General features: G+C 43.5%; 1 protein-coding gene across 7 annotated transcripts in view; it reads right to left on the bottom strand.

The window, feature by feature from the left end:
• LOC137198103 (gamma-aminobutyric acid type B receptor subunit 1-like) overlaps positions 1–16,810 on the bottom strand; it is a 175,121-nt gene that overhangs the window by 109,937 nt on the left and 48,374 nt on the right. For all 7 annotated transcript variants that reach the window (XM_067611751.1, XM_067611752.1, XM_067611750.1 and 4 more), the window contains exon 2: positions 14,920–15,003. In XM_067611751.1, the coding sequence (XP_067467852.1) occupies positions 14,920–15,003 (84 nt within the window). The remainder of the gene's footprint in view (positions 1–14,919; positions 15,004–16,810) is intronic.

Genomic DNA, 16,810 nt, shown 5'->3' with positions numbered 1-16,810 from the left:
AAGGATTTGGAGTTCTTTACAGAGCAGGGGTTGGCATAACTCATTCTTGTGCAACATTAAAACAGACAACAGGTATATCCAAAAGCATTTATTTAACAAAGGGTAAAAAGGGTAAAAGCAACACACAATACTAATCTAGCTAAGTGTTCCTATATACAATTGTGAGTGTGTGTGTGTGTGTGTGTGTGTGTGTGTAGGGAAGACAATAGCAAGATGGCTGCGGTCACCTGGGGACTGAGCACATGGCATGTCGACAATTTGGCTGATAAAGGGAACTACAGAGATAAAAGGCCAGACCATGTGGTGTCTTGAACCACAGTAATCAAAATGTTTTCATGTTTTTAATTTTATTTTCTTCAGTTCTGAGTTTTCTAAATAGCCTTCTTCTTATCACTGTTGGTGACAAAGTGCAGCCTTAATCCACTGTATACAAACAATAGACCCCATACTGAGGATTGTCTGAGAATTACATTTACAGGGTTACATTTACAGGGTTCTGCCTGTCATCACACAGATTGTGTACTAAATTAGGAAGATGGAGTCGTACTGCACACCATCTGAACAACACGTGCACATGTGGCACCGAGTAAAATTTGGCCGTAACTCAATTAATCTCAGATGCGTGTTTATAGGCACAGATGAGAGTCTTTGTTCTGTTGCATACTTGCTTGAAAATGTAAGGTTGTGACTATGTTTTGAGGTAATTGTATTGTTTATTATCATGTCTTTCATAACTCACATTACTTTATTATTATTATATACGTAGGAAAGGAAGTCTTCCTTTGACAGATACTAAGCTAGCAAGTTAGCAAAAAGTTTGACTTTGATTACCTACCAATGGCAACCGCTGTGCATGTAAATGCAGCAGCCAGTAGCTCCCTAAAACTTCACTACATTTTTGTTTTTTGTTTAATTTGCTATTTTTAGCCTTCATTACTGATGCACATATTACTTATGACAGAAATACACTCATCAACATTGGTAAAGGAAGTGCTGGGAATGGATTAAGTGCAGCAGACCATGAAATGATCACTGCTAACAGCATCACCCGAACACTCAGCCAGACCAGCCACACCAGCCAGACCAAACATCACTGCAAGCTGTGTGATCAACCCAGGAAGAGAGGGAAGAGAGCCATGATCAGAGCCAAGCTAACCCAGCTTGGACCTAAGGCTATTCCTCTACCCAACCTACCCAACGGCTAATGTCCAGACACAGGAAAATAAAATGGCTGAAATAAGACTCAGACTAACTCAGCACGGGAAACCAGTGTCACGCCCTGGCTGGATAGTTGAGTTACCTTTTTGTTTCTCCCAGTGTTCTGTCTCTTGTACTTCCTGTTTTATTTTGATACTCACCTCTTGTCTCGTTTCAGGTCCTTCGCTTCCTGCCCCGTGTGTCTCCCTCCTGTGTGATTACCTGCCCTGCCCTAATGTGTTGCACCTGTGTCTCATTGTCTCCCCTCCTCCAAAGTATATAGTCTCAGTGTTCCATTCCTTGTATGCCAGTTCGTCTCATTCCTTGTGACAGCGTTCCAGCCTTTTGTTCCCTTGTGTGAGTTCTTAGCCCTATAGTTCCCAGACCTGTTTTTTGCCTGTTGACCTAGCCTTTCGCCCGCTGATTTGGACACTGTTGCCTTGCTATCTGATATTCTGTGTACTGACCGCTTTCTGATTAAAGGACTGATTTTTTGTTCTGCGTTTTGAGTCCAAGCCTGTGGTTCAGTACCTGACAGTATGAACTGGCCATAACATGGACTCAGCAGACTCAGATATAGTACGCTCTGTGCTCCAGGCACAGGGTCACAAGATCCACAGTCAAGATGAACAGGTCAGTCTTCTTCGCCATGAAGTGAAGGAGATGACAGATCATCAGGAGTCCCTCTTGGCAGCTTTTGGAACCCAGATCAAACATCTCATTGACCAAATGCGGAAGATGCAAAACCCGCTGGTCTCTGCTGAATCAACACCGGTGGCACCTCCGGGTTCTGGGTCCAATGCTGCTTCTCCTGTGCCCGCCACTCCATCCCTGCCTCTCCACCTTTCCAGACCAGAGCGTTTCTCCGGAGACTCAGGTGACTGCAGAGCTTTTCTAACCCAGAGTGATTTGCATTTTGAGCTTCAGGCTGCTGCCTTTCCCTCTGACAGCTCAAAGATTGCATACATTATTTTTCACCTGACTAGGAGAGGGGAGGCCTGGGCAATGACAGAGTGGAGCCGGAAACCAGCTGTCTGCAATTCAGTGTCGCTGTTCTCCAAGACCTTCACCCAGATCTTCCAGCAGACAGCCCCTGGACGGGAAGCAGCACGAGCCCTAGTGAGACTACAACAGGGTAGTCTCTGATTATGCCATAGAGTTCCGCACTCTAGCAGCAGAGAGTGATTGGAACCAGCCAGCCTTGTTTGATGCATTTCTTGATGGACTTTCTGACACTCTCAAAGAGCAATTAGTCCCCCTGGACCTACCTAGAACTGGATTCCCTTATTGCCCTGGCTATAAAGATCAACAAGTGTCTGTATGAGAGAGAGAGAGGCAGAACCAGACCCTGCAGTTCCCTGCCGTTCCAGCAGAGGCAACAGGCAAGCAGTTCCTCTTCTTCTTCCTGGCGACGCACTCCTCCTGCTGACTCTACCACAGCGCCTCCCCCAGCCACGGAGGAACCCATGCAGCTTGGCCGAACCCACCTGACGCCAAAGGAACGCCAGCGACGAGTGTCAGAGGGTTGCTGCATCTACTGTGGCCAACTGGGCCACTTCATCGCCTTCTTGTTAAAAGACCGGGCTCACAAGTGAAGGTGAGGGCACTGGTGAGTTGTACTTTGACTGTTTCTAATCCCTCTCATTTGCAACCTCTAGTGTCTCTCACTTCCCCTGTGTGTTATCTTAAGCATCCAGTCCTAGTTGATTCCGACTCAGATGCTAACCTTATGGACTTTGATCTTGTCAGGAAGCTGGGCCTCAAAACCTTCGCAACCTGGATGCCAGCGCCTTGGACGACAGGCTATTATGTAAGGTCACCCATCGCACTCAATCACTGCACCTGTCTTTTCCTGACTCTCACACCGAAAGAATCGGCTTTCATGTCTTTAGAGCTCCTCAGCACCCACTTATCCTGGGATACCCCTGGCTCACACTCCACAGCCCCCCATATAGACTGGAAAACAGGGCAGGTAATTTCATGGGGAAAGACTTGTGCAAAGACTGTTTCTCACTTTCTCAACATCTCCTGTCAGAGCTTCAACCTCCTAACACCTCCCAGAACTCTCCCAGCCTGGATCCAGAGTTTCCCGACCTTTCTCGGATTCCTGTCTGCTACCACGACCTCAAGGAGGTTTTCAGCAATGCCCGCGCCACGTCCTTGTCTCCGCACCAGGCCTATGACTGCGCCATTGACCTGCTCCCCGGTACTTCACCACCCAAGGGTCGGCTGTATTCCCTGTCAGCTCCTGAAACCCAGGCCATGAAAAAGTACATTGAGGAATCTCTGGCTGCAGGGATTATTCAGCCTTCCTCCTCTCCCGCTGACGCTGGATTCTTCTTTGTTGACAAGAGGGATAAAACCCTGTAGCCTTGCATTGACTACAAAGGACTCAACCAGATAACCATTCACAACAGGTACCCCCTCCCTTTAATTTCCACTGCTTTTGAACAACTAAAGGGTGCTAAGGTTTTCACTAAACTGGATTTAAGAAATGCCTATCACCTAGTTAGAATAAGGGAGGGGGAGGAATGGAAGACAGCATTTAACACTCCCAGTGGTCATTACGAGTACTTGGTCATGTCTTTTGGTCTTACCAATGCCCCAGCTGTCTTTCAAGCCCTGGTGAACGACGTCCTCCGGGACATGCTCAATGAGTTTGTTTTTGTTTACCTGGATGACATCTTAATCTTTTCCCCTGATGAGCAAACTTATATTCAGCACGTCTGGCGGGTCTTCCAGCGCCTCCTTCACCACAAAGTCTTTGTCGAAGCTGAGAAATGTGAGTTTCATGTGCCCTCCATGTCCTTCCTGGGGTTCATCATGTCTGAGGGGTAGGTCAGGATGGACCCCGTAAAGGTAAATGCTGTTGTTGATTGGCCCAGTCCCACTAGCTGTAAGGAGGTTAAATGATTCCTGGGGTTTGCAAATTTTTAGAGAAAGTTCGTCAGAAATTTTAGTTTTGTTGCTGCCCCCCTTCATGCACTGACCTCTTCTAAGTCTAACTTCCAGTGGAATCCCCAGGCAGAGCTCGCTTTCCAGAAGCTGAAGACCAGCTTCACCTCAGCTACCGTCCTCACGATGCCTGATCCCAACCTGCAGTTTGTGGTGGAGGTGGATGCCTCCGATGTGGGGGTGTGAGCTGTTCTCTCTCGGAGGACGGCTAAGGACAATAAGTTACACCCTTGTGCCTTTCTTTCTTGCAAGCTGTCGGCCTCTGAGAGAAACTATGATGTTGGCAACCGTGAACTGCTTGCCATTGAGGTGGCATTGGAGGAGTGGAGGCACTGGTTGGAGGGACCTGAACAGCCTTTTCTCATCTGGACAGATCATAAGAACCTCGAGTACTTGAGAACGGCAAAGAGGCTCAACTCTCGGCAGGCAAGGTGGGCTCTCTTTTTCAACTGGTTCCATTTCACCCTGTCCTATCGCCCCGGCTCCAAGAACTTAAAGCCTGATGCTCTCTCTCGTTTGTTTCCCTCTGAAAACTCTTGTAAAGATCCTACTCCCATTCTTCCCCTCTCGTGTGTTGTGGGCTCTTTCACTTGGGACATTGAGAGAGGGGTCAACGAGACCAAAGTGAACTGTCAACCTCCGGCCGGCTCCCTGCTGAGCTGGCTGTATGTGTCTCCTGTCTTACGTTCACAGGTCATCCACTGGGCCCAGTCTCCCCGGTTATCCTGTCACCCTGGAGTACGCAAGACCTTGTTCATCATACGACAGTGGTTCTGGTGGCCAGCCATGGAGAAGGAGGTGACAGAGTATGTGGCAGCCTGCCCAGTGTGTGCTCGCTTTAAGGTCTCCCGATGCCGATCTTCTGATCAGCTCCGTCCACTCCCTGTGCCACATCGACCCTGGTCAGACATCTCCATGGACTTTGTGAATGGCCTCCCCCCTTCCGAAGGTAACACCACCATCCTCATGGTGGTGGATAGATTTTCAAAGATGGTCCACTTTGTCCCCTTGCCCAAGTTGCCCTCAACCAAGGAGACAGCCGAGGTGATGTTGCATCATGTTTTTCGCCTCCATGGCTTCCCTAGGGACATTGTGTCTGACCAGGGCCCGCAGTTTGTGGCAGAGTTCTGGTGGGCTTTCTGTTCACTCCTGGGAGCATCCCTCAGCCTCTCATCGGGCCACCATCCCCAAACCAACGGTCAGACGGAGCAGCTGAACCAGGAGCTGAAGATCAGCCTGCGCTGCCCCGCCTCCCAGAGCCCCAACACATGGAGCAGGCAGCTTACCTGGGTGGAGTATGCACACAGTTCTCTCTATTGTCCCTCATCTGGTCTCTCTCCCTTTCAGTGTGCCTATGGATATCAATCTCCTCTCTTCCCTGCCCTGGAGAAGGAGGTTAGTGTGCCCTCTGCACTGGCTCTGGTTTGCCACTGTCGCCACACCTAGGCCCGGGCCCAAGACACCCTGCTGCACAATTCTAAGTGTTACTAGAAGGCGGCTGCAGCAGATCCCCGCCCCCACGTACAGGAGTGGTCAGAGGGTATGGCTATCCACTTAAGACCTGCCTTTCAGAGTGGAATCCCAGAAATTCGCTCCCAGGTTCGTTGGGCCATTCCCCATTTCCAAAGTCATTGTCACACCCCGGCTGGATAGTTGAGTTACCTTTTTGTTTCTCCCAGTGTTCTTTCTCTTGTACTTCCTGTTTTATTTTGATACTCACCTCTTGTCTCATTTCAGGTCCTTCACTTCCTGCCCTGTGTGTCTCCCTCCTGTGTGATTACCTTCCCTGCCCTAATGTGTTGCACCTGTGTCTCATTGTCTCCCCTCCCCCAGAGTATATAGTCTCAGTGTTCCCTTCCTTCTGTGCCAGTTTGTATCGTTCCTTGTGACAGTGTTCAAGCTTTTTATTCCCTTGTGTGAGTTCTTAGCCCTATAGTTCCCAGACCTGTTTTTTGCCTGTTGACCTGGCCTTTCGCCTGCTGATTTGGACACTGTTGCCTTGCTATTTGATATTCAGTGTACCAACCGCTTTCTGATTAAAGGACTGATTTTTTGGGGGGGAACTGAGTCTGAGTCTGCGTTTTCAGTCCAGGCCTGTGGTTCAGTACCTGACAACCAGAGACTGTTGTGTCCACATCTTTACAGAGACCTGGCTCCATCCCAACATCCCGGATCAAGCTATTGCACTTGATGGGTGGATCATGTTCTGTGCCAACAGTACACAAGACTCCGGTAAGAGGACATGAGGCGGACTTTGTGTTTACATCAATGATGCTTGGTGCTCAAATCCAATCAGAGTGGATGGATAATGTTTACCAAATGTCAAGTTTTTAATGTTAAGATGTCGATCATATCATCTGCCCAGAGAATTCACCAGTGTGTTTGTTGTTGTTCACATTTCTCCAGATGCAAATTCAAAGAATGGTGGATTTTATTGTAGCTGGTGATTTTAATCAAACAGACCTCAGAACTGTTTTACCGAAATTCCAACAGCATGTTCACATCCCCACCAGGGGAAATAACACCCCCCACCATATTTATACAAATATTCCTGGCAGGTACAAAGCCCTCCCTTGTTCCCATTTTGATCTATCAGATCATATTTCCCTGCATCTCCTGCCTACTTAGTCTCAGCTGATAAAAAGGGTCAAACATCAGTAAAAACTGTTGTGTGAATAGATGAAGCTACAGCAGTTCTACAGGACTGTTTTGAGTGCACAGACTGGCACATGTTCAGAGATGCCACCACCCAGGAGAATCACATCAATATACATCAACAGTGACATCATACATCAGCAAATGTGTTCATGATGTGGTGATCACAAAGACAATAAAATCATTCGCCAACCAGAGAGCCTTGATGAAAGGAGGGGTGAGGGCTCTATCCAGAGCCAAAAAAGCTGTCTTTCGTGACAAGGAGGCATACAACACTGCCAGAGCAAGACTGAAAGCTGGCATCAAGGAGGCAAAGTGGAGACATCATCAAAGACTGGATAGAGACCTCAACACACACAACACCAGAAATATGTGGAAGGTGATCCAGAACATCACAGGTTACAAAAGCAGGAGTGCCCCAATAATGTGTAAGGCCACATTGCCAGATGAGCTTAAATCATTCTATGCTTGCTTTGATATCCTCAACAAAGAGTCAGCTGTAAAGTCCACTCTGCCTCCAGAGGACCTGCCACTGTAAGGATCCATAGAGGATGTGAGAAGACTCCTGCTGAGAGTGACTATGAATAAAGCTGCTGGGCCTGATAACATCCCTGGCTGCGTACTAAAAACATGTGCCAACCAGCTAGTTGATGTTATTACTGACATTTTTAACACATCACTGTGTGGGCGGGTGTTCCCACCTTCCCACCATTATCTCTGTACCTAAAAAGTCTGCATCTGTGTCTAGTCTGAACCAGAGGTTCTCAGGCTTTTGTAATTTAAGGCCCACTTCTGACTGTTAAAAATTTCCGAGGGCCACCTTCCCAAATAAATGAAAAAGAAAACATAACATGACAAAAATAGTCATGGTGGGATGGGTGAGAGGCTGATGTGAAGAGTAGCATTCCAAGTTGCTTTCAGTTTTTTCCTTACCTTTGATTTTGTTACAGTCACAATGGCAAGGTCAACTTGTGTGAGCTGAAGCTTCAGGCTGCTGTCTGCTGATAAAGTGTACTGAAGAAGCATATCACATGACATGGTTACAAAAAAAGGTTATAAATGCGCAAGAACAATAATTTTCATTTATACCCTGGGATACTTGGGATACTGAATGGTACTGAATGAGAACTGATTTTGCTTCTAATTCTAACTATTCTAATTATTATTAACTCTCCCTGCTCTTTGATCTGTTTCACTTGGCGGATGTCTCTCGTTTTCACTCTACATTGAGTGTTTTGTCAAAGTGATTGTTATTTGGGGTGCTTTAAGTGTGCACTCTCTCTCATGCCTTTTTTCTGCCTCTTTCCCAGTCGAGGAAGCTGCAGTGGAAATTATAAATGAAAGTTCAGACAGCATTTTGGGCGCAAATTCAGGTGGCTTATCTCCACCCGGTTACTACAGTTACAGTCAAATCAAGCACACCTGCAGAGCAGCAACCCCACACTAAACTGATATGACAGCCACGAGTCTTATGTTTTAACTGCAAGACTTGTGTTTTAATACTGTTCATCATCTGTGATATGAAAACATATGAAATAAAAACGTTTGTGTCCTGGTATTTAGTTCAGTTATAAAATCCAAACACACTGCTGAGCATCTCTCCTGACGGCTACTGACAGTGCTGCCAGCCAAAGAGCAACAACCAATGAGAAATCTCCAGCATAGCTGGCCGACCAATGGTGAAACTTCATCACTCACTCACTCACTCACAGACAATCACGGTTATAGGAGGCAAAGACACACACCCCTGTCTACATCAGTGGAGCTGAGGTGGAGTAGGTGAACAGTTTTAAGTTCCAAGGTATTAGCATCACAGAGAACCTGTCATGGACATCACACATTTCCAACCTAGTAAAAAAAAAGCTCAGAAAAGACTGTACTTTTTAAGGAAACTTTAGAAGGCAAAACTCCCATCTCAAGTTCTTGTGAACTTTTACAGAGGAGCCATAGAAAGCATCCTGACTGGAAACATTACAAATTGGCATGGGATGTGCATGGCCCAAGACATTAAGGCTGTGCAGCAGGTGATTAAAACCGCCTAGAACATCATCGGTACTGTCGGGCCTTGGCTACAAGTTGGCTATCAGCAATAATTAATGATGATCAAATATTAATTATTAAAATCAATAACAATAGCAAGATGGCTGAAGTTACCTGTTGACTAGGCACATGGCATGCAGAAAATATGTCTGACAAAGTGAACCACAGAGACAAAAGGCCAGACCGTGTGGTGTCTTGAACCGCATGTGCTGCCAGAGGCAAAGTGTGCAAAGCTGGTTTTAAACCTCTTAACTGTATGGGTCTCTGTTCAATGCAAATTGGTGTAGGATGCCAGGTTAGGAGGAGGTCAGTTGCATGCAAGGCCTAGTTACTGGATGTAATATGTGTGTAGGAGCATTAATACTTTATTAATGAATTACCTTGTCATTAGGGCACCACCTCCTTTTTGGTTAGGATTTGTTAGTGCCAGGAGGGAGCACTAACCCTTGTTCAATTTAATCAATGAATCAGTCTCACAATCGTAAGTTCTTGTCCCGAACAGTGACCTCTGAATGTCGGTAAAGAATCAAGCCGTTTCAGGCTGCTCTGGCAGAGTATTCAGGCCGGCTTCACTTCTGAGTTGCAGTCTTGCTCTCAGAGAGCAGTTTCAAGCGTTCTTCTTCTTCTTCTTCTCCTTTAAGGGTTTAAGTTGCAGATTCAGGCTTTTGGTTGGCTTGTAGTAACTTAGTAAGTTGAGTGTCGAATAAAGTTTAGTCTGACTACGCTAAAGTTGTCAGTGGTATCTACTTCAAAATAAAATACTGTACGTGTTTACTTCAAATTAAATTACTATACGTGGAAATACGAGACTTAATGTTACAAATACAACAAAACAAATGAACTTGTTGCAATAAAAGGTTAAACACGGATATATTTGGTTGAAAAACAAATAAAAGAGACGTCTTAAGAGCTTTCTTGAGTTCTTGGAGGCCAGCTCAAAGAGGAAAATCTTTTCGTTTTTATAAGTTAGAATAAAACAGGAGCAGTTTGGGTGTGTTCTAAAGGGTTTCTATTATTGATGAATTATTGATGAATATTCAATTTCCTTGTTCTAGGGGCTTTAGGTGTGGCTGGTGCTTTGCAGCCTGTGTCTCCTGAAGTAAAGGAATTTGGTGAAATCTAATTCTGAGTTTTTATATGCAAACATTCACACTTCAAGTCACTGTTGCCTATTATTTCACATTAAAGCTGTAAACACATTCTTTTCATAGTGTCCAAGCATTCATGATATTTCTGATTAATAACAGTCCTGTCAGATTGTATCATATATGTGAAACCATTCAAAAACAGTTCAGCAATTTACATGATTCATAAGTCAGTTCTTCTAATAACAAACATTAACCTTCATATTAACACTTCACAATGTCTAAGCATACAACCTTCATTGGTTCAACTTTCTCTAACTATTTACACAACTTAAACCATTTACTGAAAAAAAGTTTAATACTATAGTGAAAGGAAATAAAGTTAGGCAACACTTATGTGATTAGATTACTTTCAGAAACATATTTAAATATAAGTTGACATAACTTACTTCACAATATAAAAGCATTCAACGTGACTATTGTTTAACAATAAAAGAAACTTTAAACTCAAATCCTTCAAATATTATCTTTACATTCCTATTATTTTAGAAACATCATTCTTTCAACCAAACTACTTGTCTAATTTAACTACTACAATATGATTGCTTATGAGGTTAATGGATCACAAGTTAAACACTTAAAATACAAATACATGGTTATTAAACATTCACTAACTCTTCACATAAGGGAATTTAACTCTTGTCAATAGAGGAGCAGTATTGTTACCTGTTAGTATAAAAGGATAATACGATCTAAGTCTTATATCTCTTTAGTAGATAGTCATACACCTATGAAAGTTATACTGTTTTTCTTGTATTTACATGACAAATGACATGATATAAGTTACATGATGATTAGACATTTAATTTACATGGATTTCAGGTTTGTCTCAGATTTGAAAGGGGCTTCACGAAGTCCTCAGGAATGTGGATTAGTTTATGGCTTTGGTGATAAGAGCCTGTCTTCCATCTAAGGTGGGATTTGTTTTCCTCCGGTCCAAGCGGCCTTTAGGGTCATTTCATGCTTTTAGTTCGTGTCTTAATTCAACTTATCGAAATGGTTTCTAGGAGGTCTTTCTGAGTCTCTTGAGCATCACTGATCAAACCCTCACTTGGAGGGTTACAAAGGTCAGTTCTGTAGGTCTGCTCTTACAAACTTAGGAATCCAGGGAGTCTTTCTCTTATTTCCCTTAAGAATCAAATATTAGTTAACAGAATTAAAAAACAAGCGGTTGTCCTCCTACATGTGTGAAGCACAATCTAACCTTAGCTTAGCAGTATGGCTATTCAATAGCTTAACAATGAAAATGCATCACAACAGTAAAACTCAGTGGACAACGTTAAACCAAAGTCAGTAAATGTACATCGACAAATTTAACAGTCTATGCTTAGCCATGCCATGCTCTGCTATATTTTGCTAGGCTATGCCCAGTTGTTACCAAGTCCATGGATAAAGAGATGCTTTGTGGTGTTCTGCTTCTTAGCTGGTGAATCTGTGGATGAGTCGGGCTGAGAAGAGTTTGGCTCCAAGACTAAAGGATGCAGGCTTTGCTTGGTAGTCGGTGCCCCAGTTGTGCAGGTCAGAGGGCCCAGGTCACTCCTTTGTGCAGTCCTTACAGAGTTGGTGGCAAGCTAACTCTGCTTTGTGGCTCCTGTGCTTATTAAATCAGCCATCATTGTGTAGTAGCTGCTAGCACTAGATAACTTAGTTACTGAGTCTTAGACAGGCTCTTGCGTCTTCTGCCATAAAGAAAAGAGTTCTGTTTGTGTCTGCTGTGAGCAGGCCACACAAGAGAGTAGAGAGCTGAGCAGCAGAGCTGCTCCCACAGCAGCCATGAAGGGAAAAAGAGAGAGAAGAGAGGAATCTCTAGTTTTGTTAACCTGGGTCCATGGGTAGAGTTCACAATTGGGTGTGAGCAGCCATGGAATCTGGGGAAATTGACTTTCTTTAGGACTCCCTTTTCTTCTTAGGCCCTGTTTACACCTGGCATTAACATGTGTCTTGGGTGATCCGATCACAAGTGGACAGCTCTAAGAACGTCTGTTCACACCTGGCATTAACATGCGTCTCCACATGCGTCTTGAGTGACCACTTGTGATTGGATCTCACTTCCCTGCTCTATATGCAAATTTCTGTTTGCAAAGACCAAATTCGTTGTTGTTTTTAAGGATAAAGGATAAACAAATATGCAATGCATTGTGTGCCCCCTCACAAAAATCAAATGCCCATCCTATTGATTTGCTCTAGCATTTGCAGCTGCGTCTCCCCATTGAGAGACACTGTGCGCATTTACGCACAAGGCACAGCAGCTGCTACACACACACAGTCCAGGTTCATACTGTTTGGAGTAAAGCAGCCGTCCTCCTGATAAATCCTGAACTCCATTATGTTGAGCAGCGCAGCAAAAGCAATAACTGTAGTAATCAACTTGACAGGACAGAGGAAGCGATCCAGCAATGTTTAACGTCTGAAATATTTTTTTAGACAGAAAAACAAGTTTTTTTCTGGTTTTGGTTTAATTTCTATTCTAATTGTTGATTTAATGAGGAAACAGGTTAGGAGAACAGGAAAGACAGGAAAAAACTAGGACTTAGGCCCTGTTTACAACTGGCACAGATGAAATTGTCTAATTATTTTACCAAATCATGGCAATACACCTAGGTATTTAAACCGACCCGTCAGGTTGAGGGTGTCTGTCAAGACCCAGCAAACAGATATCAACAAGAGATCAGACATGGATCGACTTTCCTGCTACATCAATACATGAGGACATGAGGAACACATGGGGAAATAAATGAGGTGAAAACAATGATTAAACTAAAGAAGGAAATAAATCTGCACACCTCCTAGCTGCTGCCAGCAGCAGGATCAGCACCTTGGAGAGCTGATCAAGTCCTGACAACTGTATGATGATTCTTACATGACCAAAATTAATGATATTGATGACATTTTTGAGATAACAATGATCAGTTTTCCATACTTTCAGCAGTTAAAACCCTGCTGATTTTACCTGTTACTCCATGACTGAACAAAAGATTTTAAAGAGAACCATAGCTGTAATTAAAGTAATAAACCTTCACAGAAAACAAATAAAAAGAAATTTGCAAAAAATTAATGAATAGGATCTTAAACTGGTGGTCTGGGGCTGGTCACGGGAGGGAAGGCGTTTCCTCTGCAGAGAAGCACTCCTTCTTACTACTTGGCAAATACGCCATTATAATAGCAATCTGCCAAGGTGCAAGCACACCTGGCTCTTAAAGGGAATGAGAGATAACACTGTGATTGGTTTATTGCATGTTACATCCAATACACACCCATGATTAATTAAGAGACTAAGTAAAATCCTTTTCAACTGCGACCATTTTTTATGCCATTAAACTAGCAAAAGTGGATTTGGACACACCCTAAATGCACTTGCGTCATGCGCTTCGGACCGTGCGCTTTGGATCATTACAATAGGGCCCATAGAGTTATATGCAGTGATCTCCCAGCAGCTGCGTCTCCTCATTGAGAAACTATGAGGAAACTATGCGCATTTATGCACATGGCACAGCAGCATAACTTCATTGATTATTTAAATCTCTAACATGCAGACTGGACCGGTCAGGATCTAATGTTAATTAATGTGTGTGTTACACACACAGTCGAAGTTAATGCTGTTTGGAGTAAAGCAGCCATCCTCCTGATAAACCCTGAGCTCATTATGTCGAGCAGTGCAGCAAAAGTAAAAACTGTAGTTATGAACTTGACAGGATAGAGGAAACTATTCAGCAATGTTTAGCTTCTGAAATATTTTTAGACAGACAAGTGAAAAACAAGTTATTTCCTGGTTTTTGTTTAATTTCTATTCCAATGTTGATTTGAAGATGAAAACGGGTTAGGGGAACGGGAAAAACAGGAGGTGGATTACATTCTTATATTCTCATAATGCATTTTTTATCCTGTTATCAAACAAGTTGAACAAAGCTTTGGACCAGGAGGTAGCAATGCTATTCCCCTGCGTAGTCTGCAGCAAAATAGAGGACATCAGTTGAGTAGGCAGTCCTTCAACGTGGCCCAGGACACTGCTAAATGAATGTGGCCACATGCGGCCCAGACCACCTCAAAATGTGGTCTGAGTGATCGGATCTCAATGTGTCCTTGATGCGTATTGGGTGCATTCACACCTGTACTTAAAGCTGTGAAACCCAACAGTGCCCATCTACCAAGCATCAGTGATATGGATGAGGTGAGGTGCCTGCCTATATTGAATTACAAAAACCTGTACAGCTGTGTTGGTCTCATCAATGCTTGTCGCCATTTGTCTGTTACTATGTTTCATGAATGTCGCCATGTAGCTAGTTAGTTATGTATTAAGATGACATCTTTATTGTTAGTCCAACCTACAAAGCTGTGATCGGCTAGTTGTTTCTTCAACCAGGGGATCAAAAAGTACAACAAGGGATCTATTGGAATCTCAGAACAAATCTGAAATGTGGGCTGTGATACGGAGGTGTGGAACCAGGCTACTTCCAAGGAAAACCCTCAAATCCGTTAACATGTATTTTGGAGGTGCTCCCCTACTACTGAAGTGTATGCAGCTTGGCCTCCTCCTACATGTCACCATTCTTTTTAGTTTGCAGCACACATATTAATTAAAAAATTAAACTGTTAAAATGGTTAAAACTTAATGGTTAAAACAATGAATGGACAAAGGAAACATATCTATTGAATACTATGGCAGTGATCAGCTATTTTAAGCACTGTACAAAATAGCACCAAGAGGCTTAATGATAGATGATTGCGAGACATTTTGTTGTCATATAAACCCTCCACATACCAACATGTGTGCCCACTATCACACATTCACTAACACACAACAAAAGGCAGACAAACACACACCAGACCAGCAGACAGCAGACTCACTGAGCATCCATTGTACTGCTGCAGCCACAATCATTTTCAACAGATTTTTCAACAGACAACTGGAAACATTGTGTCAAATTACCGACAGATGTATTATACGCAGACACGCTGAGTAAGGGCAAGACGGCACAGGAGTAGAGAAGAAAGGACAGCGCCATTCCTTCGCCTGTAAAAAAAAAAACACAGAGGAGAATACATTTAGAAGAGGAAACTGACAGGGACAAATCCACACTAAAATTGCTGTTGATGTATAATGTATTTATATGTCCATTTGTTTGTTTAGTGGTAATTTTTTACTTAAAGGGGAGGTATTATGCTTTTCCTTATTTTCAGACATATATATAATGTCGCAATGTCAGATGTTCATGTTAAAAGTGGCCGACGTGTCTAATAACGAGGTAAACGTATGTAGCAGTAATCCCTGTGAGCAAAAAGCAGCATCTTCAGACTGCTCTGAAAGTTTGGTTTTCAACAGTTTTTTCTACTTTCAGCCTGAGCCGACGTCAGTTCGTGATGGATTTCTTTACATGGACCTCTGCTACGTGCACAGCGCGTAAGTTCCACTCCGAGAGTAGTTACGCCAAGCCACAATGCCATTACACAGCACAGCAAAGTAAAATAAGTAATTTACCTGTTGGAGGTGTGCTGGTTGTCTGCAGCTCCTCATGAAACATCTAACTGTGGCTGTTTCTGCTTGTACTAGTCCTCCCTGTTTTATTTCTAACTGATCCGCTGAACAAATAGCTCTAAATAGCTCAATATGTTGTTGTTTTAACCAGAGTTTTGCTAATTCAGTGAGGAACATGCTTTTACTTCCTGTAAAGTCTTCACAATAAAAGTCTCCCGTTAATTATTCATTTAAAAGCTTTTAATTTGAAGCAGTAAAGCAGGAAATCTTTAGTTTGCATTGACGGTAAAGTTACACAACTCTGATACGTAAAGCTGGCCAATCAGAACAGAGTGGGCTCATTGGGAGGGAGTGAAAGAGAAACTGTGTATATTGAGGGGCTGCATAAAGGGCCAGTATAAGATAAATAAGGAGTTTTTTTTAACTTTGAATCATATATATATATGGCATTTAAAAGGGCAGGTGGAAGTCATTATATGTGCTGTTTAGTGGGTGAGTGAAGTAACCTGCTGGGACAAACAGCTCCAAAGTTTTGGAAGACTGCTCCAAAACTTTATCCAGCGCATCAATCTACTTTGTAGTTTTTCATTTTGCTCCACTGTGCACGTTGTGACCTTTCATTTTTCTGTAATCTTTTTCCCTTTGCGTGTTTGGCTGTGTTGTGCCTGAATTTTTTCAGATGCTCAGAGGTCTTCTTATCCACATTTTGGTTTCTAACCACTGACTCCGGCTCCCTCTGAATAGCCTGCTCTCACTGAATATTAATGAGGGCCTGGACATGTTGGTTTGTCCAACAAGTGTTCTCCATTGTTACTCCACCTATATGGTTGCCCCATATAGGTGCAGTAATAAAAAGGTTACTGTTGTTGTGTTTGTGTTTGCAGAAGTTACCCTTGTCATAATTTCAGATCTGCTTAACCAGTCATGATTGCCAATCATGCCAGCAGTACCTGGAACTTGCATTTAGTATCACCTCCTGAACAAAGCCCAAGTTTAGTTCCAGGAACGTATCCCCCAAAGCAATTGGAGAACAGTAGAAACAAAAACAGAACCTGTAACAGCAGATATGTACATGTCAGGTTACATTTCATTAAGATCCTGCAGTTGACCAGTCTACTGAAAGGGTGATTAACACAACCTATGTACCTTTTCCCGACAAGCCACCTCTTGTAGAAAAAAATTATCTCTTCTGTCAGGAGCAAGGCAGCATGGCCTTGTCATAGTGCCACAAAACCTCTTGGGGAGGAGGTGGGGCTGAATGGTTGGGCATACAGAGGGTCTGAGTTTGACACCAACAGTCAGATGATTGTGGCTTTCTATTAAACAAGATCACCCTCTTTCTCTA

Source organism: Thunnus thynnus, chromosome 15, assembly GCF_963924715.1.
Source record: "Thunnus thynnus chromosome 15, fThuThy2.1, whole genome shotgun sequence".
Classification (NCBI taxonomy): domain Eukaryota; kingdom Metazoa; phylum Chordata; class Actinopteri; order Scombriformes; family Scombridae; genus Thunnus; species Thunnus thynnus.
The sequence above is the reverse complement of the archived record's forward strand: the minus strand, read 5'-3'. Positions and strand labels throughout refer to the sequence as shown.